A 23073-nucleotide genomic window follows, 5' to 3' on the forward strand; every position below is an offset into this window, starting at 1 on the left:
AAGTTTTATTAAAGCAGATGTTCGTTTCCACATCTCTGAGCTAAGACTGCAAAGCACACAGATCCAAGCTGGAAAATAATGTAAGTCACTTCAACACGGACAACTCACAACTCATAAACCTGTTTTTTGTCTGTGCTAGGTTTGGCTAGCATCTTTCAGGAATGGTTTGATAATTTGATCCACTTTCGGACAGGGGAATGAACTACATGCTCTCCCAAAGTCACCTCCAGACCTATTTTCCATTTTTTTTTTCTACTTTCTCTAAATTTTTTTATTTGCCCACTTCTACTTTGATCAAAGCCAGACGCACAACCATATCCCTGCTCTATCTACGTATTTTCAGCCCTACGCAGTTTAAGATCAAAAATCTTTTCAGTACGGGAACATTACCTTCAATCATGGAACTAGGATTCAGAATACGTTCCCAAAAGACACGGGCTTTTGGCAGCTGCCAGTCAGGCTCCCAGGGGGGCAGAAGATTTTGATCCATTTTGTATATTCTTAACCTATGTGAAGCTTCATTTTGGTTGGGCACAAGTTTTTACTGACAGCTTCTAAAAAGAAGAGATGTTTGCCAAGTCAAGCGAGCTTTGACGGGTGCTAGGAGCCTTCCGAAGGCAGCAGCTTCGGTGCCGTGACCTCCTCGACGACGCGCACAGCTGAGCAAACTACAGCAAGGCCTCTGCTCTGCACAAACCCAGGTGTAAACACGGAGCTACGTGGAGAACAAGGATCTGGCATAACCCCAGCTCTGTTCCTGGATCACTTAACCAGCTTACATCCCTGTAACCAGCACTGCCTCAATTTCCTCATACGTAAAATGCTGTTGCAACCCCAAATTGCTCTGCATCTCCAGAGCCACAGCAGAGTTGCTCATATCAGGCTCTCAGCAAGCATGTTTGTTGAAGGTTAACTCTGCAACTCAGCTAATATCATATCAGGTCGAGACGTTTTTCTAAGCTGACAAGTAAAGGACGCTTAATCATCCCTAATCAAAAGAACAAACATTCAGTATCCTTTAACCAAGGACATCCCGGAGCAACCAGACCTCGAAGGAGAACTGAGAAAATGGTAAAAGGGAACATCCTACCCCAGAAGGCGCCGAAAAAATGGACGACTGCCGAAGCACCGTAACTGGGGGAAAAGGTAAAAGCGGCAGGGAGAGATCGAGACCACCGACTTGATTTAGAACCAAAAAGATTTGCCTCCCTGCACACCCGTAAGGAGCATGTGTGCTAATTTATGTAGCAAGCGAGATTAATTAGAATATAGTTGACCAATAGCAGATAGGATGGTAATTACTAACCAGTCATTGTAAAAAGGATAATTACTAACTCTGTAAGTTTTGTGTATAAATAAGGTGCAGAAAGTCTCATTGGGTGTGCTAGCTTTGTGGAATTACCACCTCACACCCACCTCTGCGCAGAAATGAAATAAAATCGATTATCTCGACTCAGTGTGTGAATTGGATTATTGCACACCGGGTAACAAACTCCCTTTGTGAGACAACACATTAACTGCTTTAAAAAGGAGCTTTACAGCATAAAGATTTATTCAATGACTTATACTGGACATGCCACACTGGAGAAAGGTCCCCATCAAGCAGTTTGTGAGGTTCGAGTCCTAAATTCACCCCAGAATAGGCAATGGACATTTCTTGGGAGGCTGAAGGGCTGCGTTCCCCACCCCACACATCACCATCACCCAAGGAAGAAAAGCCCCGTGGGCCCCACATCATCATCACAGCTGGATCTGGCCACGTGCTGTATCCACCATCTCTGGTTTCAGAGATCACAGAAGAGCAACCGCTGTGCAAGTATGACCGAGACCTCCAACCGTACCTGCTGCCTTCATGCACTGCATGAAAACTTCATGCCTCTCCAGCCACGAAAGCGTTTGCTGACATCTTAAACGAAGCAAGACTCAGCCCCAAAGTCAGGCAACTGCTTGAATGCTGGACCACCAATGCAACTGCACAAATGCACATCTTATTCTCCCTGCCTCTCCTGAGTCACCGCCTGCCTCCTTGTCCTGGTTTCGGCTGGGATAGAGTTAATTTTCTTCCTAGTAGCAGGCACAGTGCTGTGTTTTGGATTTAGGATGAGAAGAATGTTGATAACACGCTGATGTTTTAGTTGTTGCTGGGTACTGCTTATGCTAGTCAAGGACTTTTCAGCTTCCCATGCTCTGCCAGGCGCACAAGAAACTGGGAGGGGGCACAGCCAGAATAGTTGATCCAAACTGGCCCAGGGGCTATTCCATACCATATGGCGTCATGCTCAGTATAGAAACTGGGGGGAGTTGGCTGGGGGGAGCGATCGCTGCTCGGGAACTGTCTGGGTATTGGTCAGTGGGTGGTGAGCAATTGCGTTGTGCATCACTTGCTTTGTATATTATTATTATATTGTTATTATTATTATTACTATTTTACTTTATTTTATTTCAATTATTAAGCTGTTCTTATCTCAACCCAGGAGTGTTTCTCACTCTTACTCCTCTGATTCTCTCCCCCATCCCACCAGGGCAGGGCTAGTGAGTGAGTGGCTGTGTGGTGCTTAGTTGCTGGCTGGGGTTAAACCACGACACTCCTAAAGCGCCAGATTCAAAATTCTCCTCCCAGCATCCCCCCCAACCCTTCAAACCCCTCTTCAAACACACACATGAAGAGAAAAATCTTTTTCTTCTCCTCCCACAAAAAGCTTTGCCCTTTCCTGAACCGCAAACCCCCATTCTCATCTTTTCATCCGTCAAAACACAGCAACTTCTCAACAGAGAAGTTCAGCAGAGCTGAACACGAAATAACTATAATCACATGTGTAAACTTGGTAGTTTTACAGAACAGGAAACCACAGAAGTGTCTTCCTGAAAACAGAGGCTCAACAGCTTTACTTTTGGAGACAGACTGCAGCTACGTCATGGCCCAAACAGCCTTCCTCACTCAAGTGATGCCTACTGCAGCGTCACCGGCCACCCTGCCATACACGAACAAGCACAGTGCGGGCACATAAGCAAAACGTGCTTCATATATGTTTGAGAAAACTGAATCTCAAGGGAGCGAAGCCCCTTGTCCATGATAACGTCGCCACTGAATAGAAGAACCAGACTTTGAGCCAGAAACGTCATGAAAACGATTCACGCAGACGCAGCTCTCCAAGCCCCAAGCGGCTGATTTCTGCTCTGACCATTGGCAACCCAAGGCAGCAGGACATGGACACAAACTACCTGTTCACAAACACGATGGACCCGGTATTCCTCTAACAATTGCAATTTTCAGCAAATTACATACAAAACCTAGACGCCCACAGACATCGCACTGGGATACGGGTGCATTAGGTACGTCTGTAGTTGCTAGAGGAGTATCTCGTAACACGCACAAGTTTCTGCCTGGCGCAGAAAGAGAGATTAGTCTTACAGATGTATTACTGCCTCTGCCATCCTCTTCCTTCCTTGAGCACCTATTAGATAAAAGTCCAGCAAAACCACATGAAAAGCAAGAAGCAGCTTTAAAATGGCCTTGTCTGCAGATGTCAAAGCACAAGACAGCTCTGGGGTAAGGTAGAAGTCTTACTGCAGCCAAACTTCTGCTCCTCAATGTTTGCTCCGGGACCAACAACAGCAGATTCACCTCCTGGAGGACCTGGTAACCCATTTCCAAATCCAAGAGCCTCCCTTGGAACCGTTTCACCGGCACACAGTCAGTGAGCACCATCAGTCACCCCTTGGGATGGCCGTTCCTACCTTCCTTGGTGGAGACCTGCATCCTGGCAGCCGGCAGCCTGCAGAGCCTGTGCTTGGTGATCTGCACCAGGCCCTTGGGCGAGGAGCATTTCAGCGTCGCAGAAGGTTTCCCCCGCGAGGAGTTTTTCTTCCTGAGATGGAAGTAGCTTTTGAGAGGTGTGGTGGGCAAGGAGCTGTTCTTCTTATCTGCCGGGGAACTGCGAAGGGGAACACCACAATGTTAGAAGAGGGGAGAGGTGACCGAAATGCACTTGGTCCCCTTGCCCAGAGCTGAGAAGAGAAGCTGGGTCACCAAGCTCCACACCACTCCCCTACTCAAGGGTGAGAAGAAGCACTGAACGGAAAATTGCAAGTAAATAGGCAAAAGTGTGATGAATTTCAGGCAAAGTACAAATGGAGAATGAGGTATTTGAGAGCCTAACTCAACTCATTCCCTCCTGCTTTCTGCTCAACAGATGCAGCGGAGAGGGTTGCTGTCCTTTAGCAAGATGAGGGGGGGGGGGGGGGTCCTCATCTCCCTGACTGCCAAAAATCCAATACAATCCCACCTTTTCCAAGCACCTTGCTCCAAAGTGATCCTCCCAGTCCAACCCACCCACAGACGTGTCCCCCAGCAAACCAGGAAGGCAAGGCAAGGACGGAAACCTGCGGTGAAGTGCTGAGCAGAGGATCTGGGAAACAGAAGCAGGAATTGAGGCACCAGATCCTCAATCGGTGGCGTGTAACCAGCTCATTGCGTCACTTAGAATAGTTATTTAGGTCACAGTCCTCAATTTTCAAGAGCTCAGGCTTGGAGTTACTGCAGCGACAAAGGAGCCAAACCATGCGTCCAGCACACCGAGCGTATCTCCAAGTTCAGTGGTAGAGTAGAGGTCACACAGCTGTGCCACCAGCGTCACCCCATCCCTCTTATCCCTTCCCTGCAGCACAGGCTGGGCTCGCATCCAGCCCTGCTGAGAAAAGCAGCAAAAAAACACAACTTGCCCACTGGGAGCATAACGTAACGAAGCCCTCACAGCATTTCCACGACGCACCGGCTTTCAGAGAAAGTCTGGTCCCAATCTCTTATCTGCTTCCCCTCGACTCGCAGCCCAGTGCAAAGCCCTCTCGCAGATAACTCGGCCCACACACCTTTTCCTTCCGCCGAGGTTCATTTATAACCTTCCCATTGTACTCTGTCCCTATCAGACACGGCCAGGGGGGGACAACTTGCTCCACAAGACCCCAGGAGTATCTGCTGGTCTGGCACAGCGCGCTCTCCCAAGGTAGCTACGACAGCGACAGATCTACCATGGACTCGACAAGGAGAAGGAAGAGCAAGAGCCTTCAGGGAGGACGCTTTGGATTACCGGTGGGTAGCACAAAAGGCTGGCACCCAAGGGAGGAAAGTACCAGCACAGCGTCACGGACAGCGCTTCTTCCCGGCACGCAAAGCTCATCTCCCATCCCTGCTCCGTCCCAGGGTCTGCACAATGTTTTACGGGGACAGCCCACACGCAACACGGCGATTCAAGCCACTTCACCTCCTTTCCCCAGCCCCCCACGCAACAAGGTTATGGGAGTTTGAAAATAAATCAATAAAGGAAGACAGCTATTTCCTTCCCTTTGAATATTAGTCTGTTATTCAGGTCAGGGAGGAGTCTCCTAAGAGCTGTGGCAAAGTCTTCGGAGACCAGGGATGGGAGATGAGAAGAAAACCCAGCTCTGTTTGAAAGGTTAAAGTCAGAGTTACACAGACTGCTAAAACAATTAAAACCCAAGGCCTTCCAACCCTGGAAAGCGGGATGCCTCCACCCAGAACAAAGTCACCGCACTTGGAAAGAGAAAGGGGAATATATGTTCCAGTACACAACATCCCTCGTTGGGATTTCACTCATACGTATAACCATGACTTCCATGAAGCCAATGGACACAAAATACGAGTGCAACAAAACCGCTCTGAAGACGACCAACAACTTACCCCGAGCTTCCTTTTCTCTTGATGATTTTTGTCTGACTCTTCACTTTATAACTGGACAGCGCGGCATCGCCAAAGGAGGGCTTGGCCCTGCCAAGACCAACAGACGCAGCACTCGGAGGCGGTGGAGCGGCGCCGGCTCGAGGGAGGTTGGGGGCCGGAGGCTTTTTCTGATCCTCGGATCGCCACCTGAATGCTGACTTGGAGGTGGAGGGTGAAGTCTGGAGGCTGGAGGCTTTCCACTTATACTTGCTGGGAGAAACACCCAGTTTGGACTGCAGTCCCGATTTCTTCAGCTTTGCTCCCAAGTCTGCTTTTGGCGATAGTTTAGCACCTCTGTCCACTCCACCAGCAACCTTCTTAGCACTTTCAGAAGCTCTAGGGCTGACCCATCTCTTCACAGTACAAGAGCATTTACCAGGGTTTGCAACCCACGTGTAATTCGTTTTCCTGAACTTAGGAGCTTTGCTGGAGACAGATATGGAGGCAGATCTTTGGAGACCAGCAGCTTTGGGGACTACAGAAAACCTGCTCTTCATTGGAGACATCCCAACCAAAGTCGCAGCCTGAGCAGGTCTAGAGCGCGTCTCGCTGTTTCCAAGGAGCTTCGGCTCTCTGAAAGCATCCCTGACTTGCTCACAACTAGACTGCCCCGGAGCTGGCGGTTCTGCCTTCCTCCGTACCAAGTGCCAAGCTGGCTCACGATCTGGCAACACCGAAGGCTGCTGCGGCTCCAATTTCAGCATCACGGTGCTTTCGCTGGTGCTTCCGCAGGAGGCAGGGGAGCTCCTGGCCACATCACTGGCCAGACGCACCGTTCTAGGCTTATCCGACACGCTCACGTACGCTGAACTCACGAACCGGTGAGATGAACTAAACGAAACGGAGAGAGAGGGTCTTCTCTCTTCATTTCGGTTTGCGTACGGAGATTTCTGCACATTTTTACTGTCACCTGGAGCAGTGACCACCGTTTTCAGCCCAGAAAGCTCACAGTAAGAACCCACATCGGCAAAACCTTTCGTATCTACGAACGGGCCAGCCCTCTGCGGCAGCTGGATCCCTACAACTATGTTACCATCTGTAGTTAAGTCCACATGTCTCTCTGGAGACGATTCTGGTGGCCCAGGTGCCTGGCTGTCCCCACGGCTTCCAAAAGCCTGAGACGTGCTGGCACTTCCACCACTTCCAACGTCACATGCTGATCCTGGCGGCCGGTTGACGAGGGAGTATTTTTTCCTCCAGGAATGACCCTGGCGCAGCTGGAAATCCCTGGGAGTCTGCTGAGGGTACCTGGCTGAAAATGCCCCCCTCCTGCTGAAGGCAGGCTGGCGGGGGTTGTTCCACCTCGGCGGCGCAGACGGCCGCGGCGCATCCCCGTGCGTGTTTTTATGGTCGTTTATGAGACCTAAGGAGAAGAAGAGAGCATCTGTTAATCACCGGTCCCACGGGAGTTTGAAAGCATCACAGCGCTGGTTCTCCTCGCACTGCAGCGAGAATGATCGCTCCGCGCAGGCTCGCACAGGCCGCGTTTCAGATAAGCGGTGCTGGAAGGAAAAATTTAAAACAAGTATCTCCCACAATCCTCAGGAAAGTCAGTAACAAAAGCAATGTCGCAGGACAGCTCAACGCAGGTCTGAACCGCAGGCTCACCAACAGACCCTTAACAGGCTGCACTAGCACTGCCAGCCACCTTTTGCCCCTTAACGCTCTTTTTTATGTGCAAAAAACGGGTGCCTGAATTATTGGGTTTGGAGGCTAATTTTTAAAAAATGCTAATTTTATTTCCAGCTATCTTTTCAGAGCAGTCTCTGAGGCTCTACTCATACACGTAACCCAGCACAGCCCCAAACACAAAGCACAGGGCCATTTAGGTTGGAAAAGGCCTTTAAGATCATCGAGCCCGACCATTAACCTAACACGACCAAGTCCGCCACTAAACCATGGCCCTAAGCGCCATGTCTACACGTCTTTTCGATACCTCCCACGATGGTGACTCAACCACTTCCCTAGGCAGCCTGTTCCAGCGCTTGATAACCCTTTTGGTAAAGAAATTTTTCCTAATATCCAATCTAAATGTCCCCTGGTGCAGCTTGAGCCCATTTCCTCTCATCCTATTGCTGGTTACTTGGGAGAAGAGCCCAACACCCACCTCACTACAACCTCGTGTCAGGCAGCTGTAGAGAGCGATAAGGTCTCCCCTCAGCCTCCTCTTCTCCAGACTAAACACCCCCAGTTCCCTCAACCGCTCCTCATAAGACTTGGGCTCTACACCCTCCACCAGCTTTGTGGCTCCTCTTCTTCAAAGCAGCGCCGAGGAGGCTCCAAGCTTCGCTGTTGAGTCACCGCACATGGCTCTGCCAAGCCACCACACCTCTGCGGTGCTTTGGTCTACCAACGAAGCCATTCGGATAATAGATACGTGTCAATTAGGGAGGGTCTGCGCTCATTTAAGCCTCAGCATTTGCAAAACCCTTCCAATAAAAAGGATTATCAAAGGGGGTTTTGAGCCTCGCATTTTAGGCGTATGCCAGCGTAGGAAAGTTTATCGACACAAGGAGTCAGAGAGCTGCGGGAAGAGCAGAGTCAGCAGATCCCTCCTGAACGAGGCGAGGGCCAGGTTCTCCTCCCTCTCATCACAGCTCCCCTACGGAGGAGCTCCCGATCCCCCAGAACGCCCAAGCGGAGTCTGTGGTCTTACTAATGAGGAAAAATTACCTTGGGGTCTACAAATAGAGCAAGTTACACTAAGAATAAGCACCGATGCTCACCAGAGCTACGAAAGGGCACAAAATATATATATATATGTGTATATACCCCCTGCGCCCCGCCACGCTGAGGAGTCAAGGGACAGAGGGCAAAGGGCTCCGGGGTCCCCTCACAACCTGCCCCTCCCCCTCTGCACTCTGGGGTCCCCTCACAACCTGCCCCTTCCCCTCTGCACTCTGGGGTCCCCTCACAACCTGCCCCTCCCCCTCCTGCATCCCCTCACAACCCGCCCCTCCCCCCCCCCGGACTCCTGAATCCCCTCACAACCTGCCCCTCCCCCCCCCGACTCCTGAATCCCCTCACAACCCGCCCCTCCCCCTCCTGCATCCCCACACAACCCGCCCCTTCCCCCCCGGACTCCGGGGTCCCCTCAAAACCCGCCCCTCCCCCCCCGACTCCTGAATACCCTCACAACCCGCCCCTCCCCCCCCCCGGACTCCTGAATCCCCTCAAAACCTGCCCCTCCCCCTCCGGACTCTGGGTCCCCTCACAACCCGCCCCTCCCCCCCCCCGGACTCCTGAATCCCCTCACAACCCGCCCCTCCCCCCCCGGGGTGCCCTCACAGCCCCCCCGCCCCGGGCTGCCGGGTCTCCCGTTGCCCCCAGCCCGGCCGTACCCTGCAGCAGCCGGATCTGCCGCCACAGCCGCTCCCTCTCCTCCATCCCCGCAGCGCTCCCGCACCGCCCCGCACCCGCCGCGTCATCGCCCAGCGCCGGCCGTTGGCCGGTCACGTGAGCACCCGCCGTCACGTGGCGCCCGCAGCCGCGGCGGCCATTGCTTGGCAACAGAGGGAGCCGCGGCCTGCGCGGCACGGCGGGGCCTGGCCCGGACCGGACCGGGGCCTGAGCTGGGCCCGGGGCCTCTGCTGGGGGCCTGGGCCGCCGGGCCCGGCTCCCTGCAACCCGTGTCCCCAGCCCGGGCTCTCCCGGCTGTCCCCTGTCCCCATCCCCTGTCCCCAGCCCGGGCTCGCCCGGCTGTCCCCTGTCCCCATCCCCTGACCCCAGCCCGGGCTAGCCCGGCTGTCCCCTGTCCCCATCCCCTGTCCCCAGCCCGGGCTAGCCCGGCTGTCCCCTGTCCCCAGCCCCTGTCCCCAGCCCGGGCTAGCCCGGCTGTCCCCTGTCCCCATCCCCTGACCCCAGCCCGGGCTCGCCCGGCTGTCCCCTGTCCCCATCCCCTGACCCCAGCCCGGGCTAGCCCGGCTGTCCCCTGTCCCCAGCCCCTGTCCCCAGCCCGGGCTCGCCCGGCTGTCCCCAGACCTCATCCCCTGTCCCCAGCCCGGGCTCTCCCGGCTGTCCCCTGTCCCCAGCCCCTGTCCCCAGCCCGGGCTCGCCCGGCTGTCCCCTGTCTCCATCCCCTGTCCCCAGCCGGGACTAGCCCGGCTGTCCCCTGTCCCCATCCCCTGTCCCTAGCCCGGGCTAGCCCAGTTGTCCCCTGACCCCAGCCCGGGCTTGCCCGGCTGTCCCCTGTCCCCAAACCCTGTCCCCAGCCTGGGCTCTCCCGGCTGTCCCCTGTCCCCATCCCCTGTCCCCAGACCATGCTCTCCCGGCTGTCCCCTGTCCCCATCCCCTGTCCCCAGCCCGGGCTCGCCCAGCCGTCCCCTGACCCCAACCTCTGTCCCCAGCCCGGGCTCGCCCGGCTGTCCCCTGTCCCCATCCCCTGTCCCCAGCCCGGGCTAGCCCGGTTGTCCCCTGTCCCCAGCCCGGGCTCTCCCAGCTGTCCCCTGTCCCCAAACCCTGTCCCCAGCCCGGGCTCTCCCGGCTGTCCCCTGTCCCCATTCCCTGTCCCCAGACCATGCTCTCCCGGCTGTCCCCTGACCCCAACCCCTGTCCCCAGCCCGGGCTCGCCCGGCCGTCCCCTGACCCCAGCCCCTGTCCCCAGCCCGGGCTCACCCAGCTGTCCCCTGTCCCCATCCGCTGTCCCCAGCCCGGGCTCGCCCAGCTGTCCCCTGTCCCCATCCCCTGTCCCCAGCCCGGGCTCTCCTGGCTGTCCCCTGACCCCATCCCCTGTCCCCAGCCCGGACTAGCCCGGCTGTCCCCTGACCCCATCCCCTGTCCCCAGCCCGGGCTCGCCCAGCTGTCCCCTGTCCCCAAACCCTGTCCCCAGCCCGGGCTCTCCCGGCTGTCCCCTGTCCCCATTCCCTGTCCCCAGACCATGCTCTCCCGGCTGTCCCCTGACCCCAACCCCTGTCCCCAGCCCGGGCTCGCCCGGCCGTCCCCTGACCCCAGCCCCTGTCCCCAGCCCGGGCTCACCCAGCTGTCCCCTGTCCCCATCCGCTGTCCCCAGCCCGGGCTCGCCCAGCTGTCCCCTGTCCCCATCCCCTGTCCCCAGCCCGGGCTCTCCTGGCTGTCCCCTGACCCCATCCCCTGTCCCCAGCCCGGACTAGCCCGGCTGTCCCCTGACCCCATCCCCTGTCCCCAGCCCGGGCTAGCCCGGCTGTCCCCTGTCCCCATCCCCTGACCCCAGCCCGGGCTAGCCCGGCTGTCCCCTGACCCCAACCCGGGCTCGCCCGGCTGTCCCCTGTCCCCAGCCCCTGTCCCCAGCCCGGGCTCGCCCGGCTGTCCCCTGACCCCATCCCCTGACCCCAGCCTGGGCTCTCCCGGCTGTCCCCTGTCCCCATTCCCTGTCCCCAGCCCGGGCTCTCCCGGGTGTCCTCTGACCCCATCCCCTGTCCCCAGCCCGGGCTCTCCCAGCTGTCCCCTGTCCCCATCCCCTGTCCCCAGCCCGGGCTCGCCTGGCTGTCCCCTGTTCCCAACCCCTGTCCCCAGCCCAGGCTCGCCCGGCTGTTCCCTGACCTCATCCCCTGTCCCCAGACCATGCTCTCCCGGTTGTCCCCTGTCCCCATCCCCTGTCCCCAGCCCGGGCTCGCCCAGCCGTCCCCTGACCCCAACCCCTGTCCCCAGCTTGGACTAGCCCGGCTGTCCCCTGTCCCCATCCCCTGTCCCTAGCCCGGGCTAGCCCGGTTGTCCCCTGACCCCAGCCCGGGCTTGCCCGGCTGTCCCCTGTCCCCAAACCCTGTCCCCAGCCTGGGCTCTCCCGGCTGTCCCCTGTCCCCATCCCCTGTCCCCAGACCATGCTCTCCCGGCTGTCCCCTGTCCCCATCCCCTGTCCCCAGCCCGGGCTAGCCCGGCTGTCCCCTGTCCCCATCCCCTGTCCCCAGCCCGGGCTCTCCCAGCTGTCCCCTGTCCCCATCCCCTGTCCCCAGCCCGGGCTCGCCTGGCTGTCCCCTGTCCCCATCCCCTTCCCCCAGTCCAGGCTCACCCTGCTGTCCCCAGACCTCATCCCCTGTCCCCATCCCCTTTCCCCAGACCGGGCTGTCCCAGCTGTCGCTTGTCCTCAGCCCACCCTGGTCCTGCTGTCCCCGGGCTCTGTCCCCAGCCCAGCTCAGTCCTCCTGTCACCATCCCTTGTCCCCAGCCCAGGCTAGCCCAGCTGTCCCCTGACCCCATCCCCTGACCCCATCCCCTGTCCCCAGCGTGGGCTGTCCTGGCTGTCGCTTGTCCCCAGCCCAGCCTGGTCCATCTGTCCCCATCCCCTGTCCCCAGCCTGGACTGTCCTGGCTGTCCCTTGTCCTCAGCCCAGCCTGGTCCTGCTGTCCCCACAGCCTGCCCCCGGCCCAGCTCAGTCCCACTGTCCCCAGCCTGGGCTATCCTGGTTCTCCCTTGTCCCCTGCCCAGCCTGGTCCTGCTGTCCCCATCCTCTGTCCCCAGCCTGCGCTATCCCAGCTTTCCCCATCCTCTGTCCCCTGCCCAGCCTCATCCAGCCATCCAATCTCCATCCCAGCCTCTTCCAGCTGTCCCCTTCTCCTGTCCCCAACCTGGCCTACCCCTGCTGTCCCCTGTCCCCTGCCCAGGCTTATCCAGCCATCCCCTGCCCCCATCCAGCGTCCCCTGCCCAGCCAGGCCCTCCTGCCCGTCTCTGCCCTCTCCCATCACCAGTGTCTGCCCACAGCCCGCCACCACCCCAGCCTGCGCTTGCAGGCATGAGGGGAAGGGTTTCCAAGACCATCTCCAGAAAAAAAACTTTAATTTCACACATCAGCCTTGTGAGTCCTTATTTCTCATATTTCTGCTGTAATTGTTTAAAATGTTTTGCAGGAGAACTAGTCCTGCAGCTGAGCTGCAAAGGTTACTTGTGCTAGCAGAGAAAACCGTAGATGTTTTCAGCTTCCTGCAAGAACAGGCAAGTTTGGTTCCTAATTTCAAGTCTTTGCTGTGCGTTAGATGTGCCGGGAAGGTTTCAACAGCAGCAGAGCAAAATAGCTGCTGCAGTTGAGGTAACTTTGAGACATCGTCTGAGCATGGGAATTTGCACCTTTTAATTAGCAAGAAAAGGGGGTAAGTGGCTCAGCAAGTTGCGTTTTGTAACATGTTTCATTCATAGAATCACAGAATCATAGAATGCTTTGGGTTGGAAGGGACCTTTAGAGGCCATCCAGCCCAATCCCCTGCAGTGAGCAGGGACATCTTCCACCAGATCAGGTTGCTCAGAGCCCTGTCCAACCTGACCTGGAATGTTTCCAGGGATGGGGCATCTACCACCTCTCTGGGCAACCTGTTCCAGTGCTTCACCACCCTCATCATAAAAAATTTCTTCCTTATATCCAGTCTAAATCTATCCTCCTCTAGTTTAAAACCATTATTCCTTGTCCTGTCACAACAGGTCTTGCTAAAAAGATTGCCCCCATCCTTCCTATAGGCCCCCTTTAAGCACTGGAAGGTTGCAATAAGGTCTCCTCACAGCCTTCTCTTCTCCAGGCTGAACAACCCCAACTCTCTTAGCCTGTCCTCGTAGCAGAGGTGCTCCAGCCCTCGGACCATTTTGGTGGCTTCCTCTGGACCCGCTCCAGCAGGTCCATGTCCTTCTTGTGCTGAGGGCTCACAACTGGCACCTCATGGACAGTTCATGTTCCTTCCAGTTTCCCGATTCCTCCCAGAAACCAGGGGCGAATCCAGGAGCAGAAGGCAGTTTTCTTACGTCCGGTCCCAGTCCCTATCCCCTAAAAAGACTTTCTTTGACCTGAACTGTACCCCGTGAGCACGTGTCCCATCCTGAAATCAGATGGCCTCTTGTTACCAGTATAAATCAGGAGTTCCACGAAGTGTATCCATCCAATTGAGAGCACAATCAGAGAACGTAATTTATACGGATGTTATCCTTAAGGAGCTTGTTTTCTAAATAATTTCATTCTTCCCTGAGAGAATAAAAACCTATAACTTTAAACAAAGCCATAACAGAACCTCGAGTCTGCAAAGGAGATAAAAGTCCAGACTAAAATTATTTTTTAAACAATTTGGGGAAAAAAAAACCTGAGCCAAGTAGCTGTACCAGCACAATGCGATTTCCTTCTAAACGCTCCCATGATGGGAACTTTATAAAAGCAACCGATCATCAACCTCAAATCATTTAAAACAGAAGCTGTCCCTTGGGACATCTCGCTTCCCGTCACAGTTAGGGAGCTCTGCCTGTCCCAGCTCTGATCAAATAACATCCCTGGGGCAGGCCCACAATTTGCCTGCTCGGAAAGGTAGATTTCATAAATTATTTACGGCGTGTTTAGTGGCTTTTTAAAGCAATTCAGAGGTGGAATATGGGGAAGAGTCAGCCCATAGGAATAAACTACTTTGTGCAGATGGTAGCAAAGGCTTCAAAATACAAAGCAGAGAGGGAGCCTGGCCCTTATTAGCCTCCCCTGAAGCCCTAAGACTGCAAAAAAAAACCCCTTCAGCCTCTCTTGTTGCAAAGTCCTGCACATATGGGAACAGGCTGGGGACCAGGCGGGCAGAGGTGGCCGATCTCCTCCCTTTTGGTGGCCTCAGATCAGTGTTGATCGATCACGAAGCCCCACCCAGAGTTTCGTAACCGCTTTAAACTGGCAGAAATTGGCACTTCTGCCAAAAGAAGCCTCCTCCGCTCCCAGCTGCTCGTTCCCTCCCTTGTGCTGGCACAAGGATTCAAGTGGCTTGCATAAATGAGCTAGAACGGGCTGCTCTGAATTAAAATTAATTCAGCACATGCAGAGGAAAAGCTAATTTTTAACATAGGGAAGCCATGTATCCACCACTCCCACAAAAACCAACCTCAGGAAAGAGTGAGCTAAAAGCAGTGGGCCCTGTTTTGCCAATCTACACCAAAATATGTAGCTAGAAAAAGCAAAGTATGGGGCAAGGCAGTGCTGGAGGGTCTCAGGCCCCTTGGGATCCTCCTCTGATGCTCCTTGGGGTCTCCTTGGGTGCTCCCCACAAGGAGAGCTTTGGTGGGGTGGGGGCATCCAGAGGAGCAGGGATGCCATTTTAAACATGAACTGGATGTTCTCCAGGGAGCGGAGAGGAGCATCCTGCCTCGAGGCACGCAGTACTTGCACATATCTCCCTGGGATGCATGCAGAGGGCAAAGGAGAGACAAGGACGCCGCAGCACTAAAATAAACCCTTTTTTGCTTTTCAGCCCACCGTGACGAAGCACTACCCGTTCAGCTGCCTCACCACTCGATGCCCGTTACAAGCAGCACATCTGAAAGCTACAGGAATTCACGGCGCTTGTTCTTTGTTCATAGCACTACGCTTGTATGGCACTTGTCTGTAAGTCTAATTTAATTAAAAAAACAGTAAAAAGCAAGTGCGGGTTTTTGATGCTGCGCTGGCAGGGTGTCTGCGTGTGAGAAAACACCCCAGGGAGGGAAGGACATTTAAGAAAAATTAAATTGTCTCATTCAGCCCAGAATAAACATGGTGCTAATCCCTCTAATGGCCTTAAACATCACCCAAACTGCGGATCCAGCGACAAGCGGGCAATAGGACCCAATTAAGCCGCTCGCACGTTTCAAATCATGGCCTCATCAGCTTTGGTTTAGTCTGGAGTCTCTCGATGGCTTTCCGTAAACTTGCTGAGACAAGCTAAAATACCAAATTTCGTTAAGCGCTGCACCAGCAGATTGCAGAGACCTGATGACAGGGTGAGTGGGAGGCACTGGTGTTTCTGCCGCCTGCTCCCACGAGCAGGTTTACAAAGGCACAGGGATCTCCTAGGATCCCCGGATCCTCCTGCTTTGCCTAACACCCAACACTGCCTGGGATCCATTTGCAGGAGCATCGTGTATAGGACAGCAGAGTGATTATTCTCTCTTGGAGGCACCTGTGAGACTCAGCTGGAGCACTGCATCAAGCTTTTGGGGAGACCCGTTAATAAAAATGTAGAAAAATTGGTGAGAATCCAGAAGGAAGGGAAAAATCAAAAGAGTAAAGGTTTAAAAAACATCACCTATAAAGAAAAGCTGAAAGATTTTCAGGTTTTGATTAAAAGAAAAGAAGGAGGAAAATAATATTAGAAATAGATATCTAATCAAGTGTGCTTGAACTTCACTGGTGGTAGTAAAAGAGGCATTAGCTTCATTTGCAGCAGAGGAGATTCGAATTACAGCTCAGGAAAAAATTTCCAACTATCCAGAGGAGAGGTTACCTGGGGAAGATGGGAAGCTTTAAGGTAAGCGTTTTCCTGGGGTGGGTGATACGTGCAAAACCCTGCTGGGAGGTCTGATTTAGGTGTCCTCCTCAGCTTGTTCTCGACCTCTGTTTTTACAGTCTTGTCAGCTCCGTGGCATCTTGCATGTGTAATCCCAATGTCAGTGGTTGTGTCCTGCATCCTTTTGCTGAAGCATTGGGAAGAAGAGTCCTGAGCTGAGTTCCCAGTTCCCTCCTGCACCAGCACCAGCGCTTGTACAGCCATGGCATGGACTCATGGGATGTGATCTGGCTGCAGAACAACTCCTTCTCCTTCTCCTTCTCCTTCTCCTTCTCCTTCTCCTTCTCCCTCTCCTTCTCCTTCTGGTTTAGTTTTCAGCTTGACCTGGTCTCTAATAAGATTCACCGTGCAGTCTCAGGAGTCCAAATGATGGGACAGAGGTCCATGGGAGGAGAACAGCACAGGGAGCTCCTTTGTAGGCAGTAGCATGGACCTGTATCGCTCTAAGCCGAGCACAAACCCATGCTGTTTCAGAACGCCCGCAAGCTCTGAGTCCAGCTGATCACAAGACGAAAGCTCCTGATTCAGAAAGAAAACCTAAATCCAAGCTCCAGTGGCTGAGATATCTCTGCTTCCCACTTGGACCAGTCTCATGGTTGTCCAGATGCCTGTTTCTGGGAAATGCATTGCTCAAGTGGCAGGGGCTCACGCCGCTGGGGGACCCAGCAGGAGCTGTTGCAGGCATTTAGGAGGAAGATGGGGCATCTGAATTTGCCGTGGAAGGAGACCAGGAGCCGGTGCAAAGCTTCAGGAGGAGGCATGACACGGGCCAAGCAGCAGGCAGAGGAGATAATTTTAGTAGCAGCAGCAGCTTGCTGGCTAGACTCAAGCTATACAAAGATTAAAAAAAAAACAGAGGGAGAAAATTGACCGTGGAGAGAATTGTAGGACAGGTTTCCATTAGAGACGAGGATCAAGTAACACCATTGTACAAGACAGTGGTGAAAACTAATGTGCAATGGTGTGCACAATGCCATGGCTGGGTTAGATAAATAAATTCAGACTGGAAGAACTATAGGGAATGGTTGCTGAGATACTCTGGGGAACAGAGAGCCCAAAACAGCTGAGTTCTCTTAGCCTTGCACACCAAGAGATGATACGGCTGCTCTGTGCAAACGTGTCAGAGGAAGAAGGCAATATCGCAGGAAAAGGAAGACCTATTCAAGCAAGAATCAATGAATCATCGAATGGTTTGGGTTTGAAGGGACCTTTCAATGTCATCCAGTCCAACCCCCCTGCCATGGACAGGGACATCTTCAACTAGATCAGATTGCTCAAAGCCCCATCCAGACTGACCTTGAACATTTCCAGGGATGGAGCATCTACAACTTCTCTGGGTAACCTGGGCCAGTGTCTCACTGTCCTCAGCGTAAAGAATGTATTCCTGATCTCCAGTCTAAACCTACCCTCTTTCAGTTTAAAACCATTATCTCTTGTCCTATCGCAACAGGCCCTACTAAAAACTATGGTCCCATCTTTCTTATAAGTCACCTTTAAGTACTGAAAGGCCACAAGAAGGTCTCCCCTCAGCCTTCTCTTCTCCAGGCTGAACAACCCCAATTCTCTCAGCCTTTCTCCACACCAGAGGTGCTCCAGCCCTCTGATCATTTTTGTGGCCTCCTCTGGACCCACTCCAAGAGGTCCATGTCTGTCCTGTGCTGGGGACCCCAGCGCTGGACACGGTGCTCCAGGGGGGCCTCAGGACAGCGGAGTAGAGGGGGAGAATCCCCTCCCTCGACCTGCTGGCCACACAGCTTTGGATGCAGCCCAGGATGCGGTTGGCTTTCTGGGCTGCGAGCACACATTGCCAGCTCATGTCCCATTTTTCACCCACCAGTACCCCCAAGTCCTTCTCCGCAGGGCTGCTCTCAATCCATCCATCCCCCAGTCTGTACTGATACTGGGGATTGCCCCGACCCAGGTGCAGGACCTTGCAACACAAGAAAATAGTCTTGGATTATTACATTTAGGCTTGAAACTAAATAGACACCTCTAATTATCCTAAGAACCAGAGCCCAAACCAAGTGGGCTGATTTGGAAGAGGTGAGCAGAGGACTGAGCTCTGGCTCCAAGTTGCACCCTGTGTCCTGCAGCCCCGCAGCCCTGCTGTGCAGTAGAGACTTGACGTAGATGCAAATGCATGCAAATAAACCACCTTGCCCATGGTCGAGCAGTTGGGCAGTATTTCCTCCCAGACTCACCATCCAGGAGCTTATTTTGTGTCTTTTTGTGTCCCACTTCTGTTTTTAACCCATTTAGAGCATCAGCTTATCAGTCTCAGCCCTTCCTGATGTCGTCTTAGGCTCTGCGTGCTGCTGCAATTCAGAGCATGAGCACCATTTGTACGGCAACCCACAGACATGCTCAGCCTCCAGCTGCGAGACGAGCTCAGCAGCTATTTACCACTGAAGAAAGTTACTTCTCCTCCAAAAAGTTTTTGCTGTTTTAACTTGAGGGGAAAAAAGTACTTCCTAAGGGCAAACAAAATCTGGAATCGCATTTTTGCTGATAATAGCAAGACTCAGGAGCGCGGACTCAAGGGAAGGAGATGTCTCTTGGGTCAGATGGAAAACGGAGAGGAAAATGTCAGTAACAGGAAAAGAAACTGCTGCACGATCCTAAAGGAAAAGCCATTGTCATTTATCAAGTGGGCACTAGTTTTCTGCTGTGATTTCTATTTTTTGGCCCTCTTTCTTTGCCTGCAGTCTCGCTGCTGGTGCATGAGCTGCACACAGACCTAAATACATGTATTTGGGAAGAGGAGAAATCGGAGCGATGATCTGTGTGCTTCCACGTCGCTGTCATTCCCAGTCAGGGTGATTATTTTCCAAGATATTTAAAGTGGGGACAGAGAGCAAAGCTTCTTTTTTCTCCTCTGTGTTCACCCGCTGAAATCGGGGTGGTTTCAGCTTGCATGGAGGCAGCAATGACCAACTGCAGACCACAAACCTTTCCAAACAGCAAGAGCAGCTACACCTCAATTAATCAAATAATATCCCAAGTCCTCTGCTCTGTGGGGCAGAGCATCCTGCGGGCTAATGACACCCCACAGCAAAATGCATTTTCCTTCACTGAGCGAGGAGGTGTCTGTGATCACGGAGACTCGCAGGACCCCACCAGCTCCTGGTTTCCAAGGCTGATTCCCTTGCGGCGAATGCCTCATTTCCAAGGGGTACGACCAACCCAGCATAAGACCATGGTGGCATCTCCATAAATAGTTGTTCACATGAAAAAATTCGTATTGGTACAGCTTCAGTTGTGAAGGGGGGAGGACTTTGCTTCCCAAGCGCTTCGGTGTCAGACTTTTCCCTGCTTGGAAAGGTTAAGAAAGAAATCCGTACACTGACAATTATAAATATTTGCGTTAGAAATACGGTTTGCTCATTCAGCTTGTACCGCTGACCGGCGTTGCGCGGCGGAGCTCTGCGGGAGAGCATACTCGGGCAGGGATCTGCGCTTCGTCCAGTCTAGTGCAGCTGCAACACCAGCTGCTGTTGCAACATTCCCGTGTTGCATGACCTGCAGCTCAGGGCTTCATCGTTAAAAAACGTTTGCAAATCCTTTCAGCACAACAAGGTTTCAGGAGTTTCACAATACCGCCAAAGAAAGGGGAAGCAAACTGTTCTCGACAAATACGGAGTTGCGAGTTAGTGACTGAGCAGTGGCATTCGCTGGACCTTACAGCAGCTTTTGAAGGAAAAGCTGCATCGGCTATTTCTTTGCAAGCCCTGGCAAGAGAGGAAAGGACGCTCAGGAAGAAGGTGGTGAAATTTTGAGACCTTTCTGGGTTTGTTTTGGCCTGGCTGCTCTCCTGACAGGGGCTTGGGAGCTCTGCAGGCAGCACCCACCCACCGGGACATCGGTGAACCGCGAGCAAAGCAGAGGCTGATGTTCACATCCAGCGGTAACTATCAACCATGGAAAGCCGCAGAGGAAACTAAATTTGCTTGATTCCTCCTGGGATCATTTTTTCCTGCCATGCACATAAATTGCACCCGCTGAAGCTCCTCTGTGTTTTGGTGGGGGTTTATTGGTACCTCTTGACGGGGCTTTGCTCTTGCAAAACGAAGGTCCTTTGGTACATTCCTGGCTCCTCCTTGAGCACAGCTCTGCCATCCCGACGTCGGCACTGGCAGCTCCACGATGTCCCAATGCCTCCTCTGACCTGCACGGATGAGTCACGTTGGGGTTTTTAAGAGGAATGCATGAATTTTGGGTGCTCAGCATCTCCAGTTTGGGGCCCCCCCCAAGTACACAAGGGGCTACGTGCGGGTGAGCAGGGAGGCTCCAGTTCCTCTGCCCCTTCCAGCCTCCGTCGGGTGCTTTGCTTTGGTAACGGCTTGCTTACAGCTTTGCTCCAGAGAAGCTAAAATTAAAACAGTGACTCCATTGCAGACTGAAAACAGATCATTCCTTCTCCGCCCGCGTGCTTTGGATGGACATCAGAAGCCAAACCCAGGCTGTTAAATCCCCTGTGTAAAAACAATCTTCTATTCTGATCCTCAGTCCACCGCAGCTTGCTGTGGTTGGGATGGTTCGGTTCCCAGACCAACGTTCAGGGGGCTCCGAAATGGGATTTGCCTGGAAATGGAAAACAAAAAACAAGAAACCAGTATCTCTGCAGCTTATTGCCTTAAACAAAAGCTTATTTTGCTCCAGAGAAGGGGGAAAACAGAAGTTAGTTCAGAAATAAAGAGAGAGAAAAAAAACCCTTCAGGATTTCTTTTTCATCCCATCTGTCCCCTAATTCTTTGGGAAAGGGGAGTTTTGCAGTCAGCCAGTGCAAAGATGGAGAGCTCTCCCTGCTCCCCAGTCAGCCAAGACCCTTAGGGTGGGACCAGCCCTCATGGGGGTAAATGCCTAAATGCCCCAATCCTCTCTGAGCCACTGCCAGGTGGCACAAAGCTGCTCCCTGGACACCCAGCCCTGCTGAAGTCATAGAATCACAGAATCATAGAATGCTTTGGGTTGGAAGGGACCTTTGAAGGACACCTAGTCCAATTCCCTGCCGTGGGCAGGGACATCTCCCGCTAGACCATGCTGCTCAAAGCTCTGTCCAACCTGGCCTTGAACACTTCCAATGATGGAGCATCCACAACATCCCTGGGCAGCCTGGGCCAGTGTCTCACCACCCTCACTGTAAAGAATTTCGTCCTTATGTTATCTAAACCGACCCTCTTTCAGTTTAAAACTGTTGCCCCTTGTCTTACCTCTTCAGGCCATGGTAAAATGTCTCTTTTTATCTCTCTTATGAACCCCCTTTCTATATTTAAAGGCCACAAGAAGGTCTCCCCGCAGCCTTCTCTTCTCCAGGCTGAACAACCCCAACTCTCTCAGCCTTTCTCCACACCAGAGGTGCTCCAGCCCTCGGACCATTTCTGTGGCCTCCTCTGGACCCACTCCAAGAGGTCCATGTCTGTCCTGTGCTGCGGGCCCCAGAGCTGGACGCAGTGCTCCAGGGGGGCCTCAGGACAGCGGAGTAGAGGGGGAGAATCCCCTCCCTCGACCTGATGGCCACGCTGCTTTGGATGCAGCCCAGGATGCGGTTGGCTTTCTGGGCTGTGAGCACACATTGCTGGCTCATGTCCATTTTTCACCCACCAGTACCCCAAGTCCTTCGCAGGGCTGCTCTCAATCCATCCATCCCCCAGTCTGTACTGATACTGGGGATTGCCCCAACCCAGGTGCAGGACCTTGCCCTTGGCCTCGTTGAACTTCATGAGGTTCACACAGGCCAAGTCCTGCCAAGGCTGCCAAAATCTCCGTCCCTGCAACAGCAACTGGAGACAGCACTGGAAAAACCTGGCAAGACAGTGCTTTGCTCTGAAGTACCAGTCCCACCATTGTATTTTTCGAGGCGTGAAGGTACAAACTGCTTTAATTTGCAGCTGCTTGTACGTGTGACCATCAAGATGTGTCAGCACACCCCATGCCATGACACTGGGGACCCCAGTCATTTCCACTGGGTCCATACATGCCTCCACCATAAGGGTCATTGCTGCTCCTCAGCTCTTGTTGCTGCAATTCGGCTGGGTACGCAGGCAGATGGGACGTTTCTCCTGACCCTAAATCCTCCTCCTCAACGCTGGGACACGTCCCTTGCTTGGTGGCCAACGCTGAGCTACTCCTGCTTTTCCTCTGGGATCCTCTGGGTTGAGAAGCTCAGATATGGCTGGGGGAGAGGGAGGGGAATGGTGGTGTTTCCAGCAAGACAAGAGTTAAAATAAAGGTAAGACGACTTTGTGGAGGAGAGAAATTAATGGCTTCCATGAGCAGGGAGTGAATCTGCAAGCCAGGAGGATCTTAGCAACCTCTGGGGAAGGAATAAGGATTTTGGAGGGCTCAGACCAACTCTAAACATGTCCCATATTTAATGAGTAAAATTATTTTTTCAGGGATTTTAGGCCTGAAGTGGTCTGCACAGCTCCCCGTTCGTGGCAGATCCTGCGTCCTCTCTCCCACCAGGGCTGGTGGCAAGCCCTGGGTCTGCTGAGCCTCCATCACCGGGACCCCAATATGCTCCAGGAGTCTCAGAGTCCCAGCACCGCAAGATCCCCGCCTGGTCCAAATCCTCAAAGCGTGGAGCCGGGAAAGAAGCCCCTGCCCACTTCCCACACCCCTGGTCCCACCTCACACCCCTGCCTCCCCCAAATCCCCGCACAAAGCATCTGCCTCCATAGCACTGCTGGGTCTTTGCCCATCCAGCACCCATCAAAGGGACAAATCAGGGGCTGTGACACCAAGCCCTGTCCCTCGCTGCCTTCCCCCCATCTCTGGCTGTGTTTCTTTCCCCCCACTGCAGTCCCCAGCCTCTTTCTTCCCTTATATTTGAGACAGGACAAAACTCATAACAGCAGTGACTGGGGTTCCGATCATTCATGGGGCTTCAGTCCCAGATCAGCGTCATGGCAGGGGCAGCCAGGAGCTAAAGCCACAACAACTGTTTTCCTGATCTTTAACCCCTTTTTGCCAAACAACAACATTTCCACCCAGGCGACCCCAACCCCGTCCTGGGGTGCCCCCCAGCCGGCAGCAGGGCCTAGGGCACCCCCACAAAGCTGGTCCCCATCTTGAGTTCCTCTAGATGTCACCCTC

The 23073-nt window shown here is 53.8% G+C and overlaps 1 protein-coding gene across 1 annotated transcript in view; it reads right to left on the reverse strand.

The window, feature by feature from the left end:
* ZC3H3 (zinc finger CCCH-type containing 3) overlaps nucleotides 1-9124 on the reverse strand; it is a 188592-nt gene extending 179468 nt beyond the window's left edge. Inside the window, exons 1-3 of the mRNA XM_075705699.1 lie at nucleotides 9079-9124; nucleotides 5699-7100; nucleotides 3739-3935 (exon numbers count right to left, since the gene is read on the reverse strand). Of these exons, the coding sequence (XP_075561814.1) occupies nucleotides 3739-3935; nucleotides 5699-7100; nucleotides 9079-9124 (1645 nt within the window). The remainder of the gene's footprint in view (nucleotides 1-3738; nucleotides 3936-5698; nucleotides 7101-9078) is intronic.
* Between the last annotated feature and the right edge of the window lie 13949 nt (nucleotides 9125-23073).

Source organism: Pelecanus crispus, chromosome 2 (genome assembly GCF_030463565.1).
Source record: "Pelecanus crispus isolate bPelCri1 chromosome 2, bPelCri1.pri, whole genome shotgun sequence".
NCBI classification, from domain to species: Eukaryota; Metazoa; Chordata; class Aves; order Pelecaniformes; family Pelecanidae; genus Pelecanus; species Pelecanus crispus.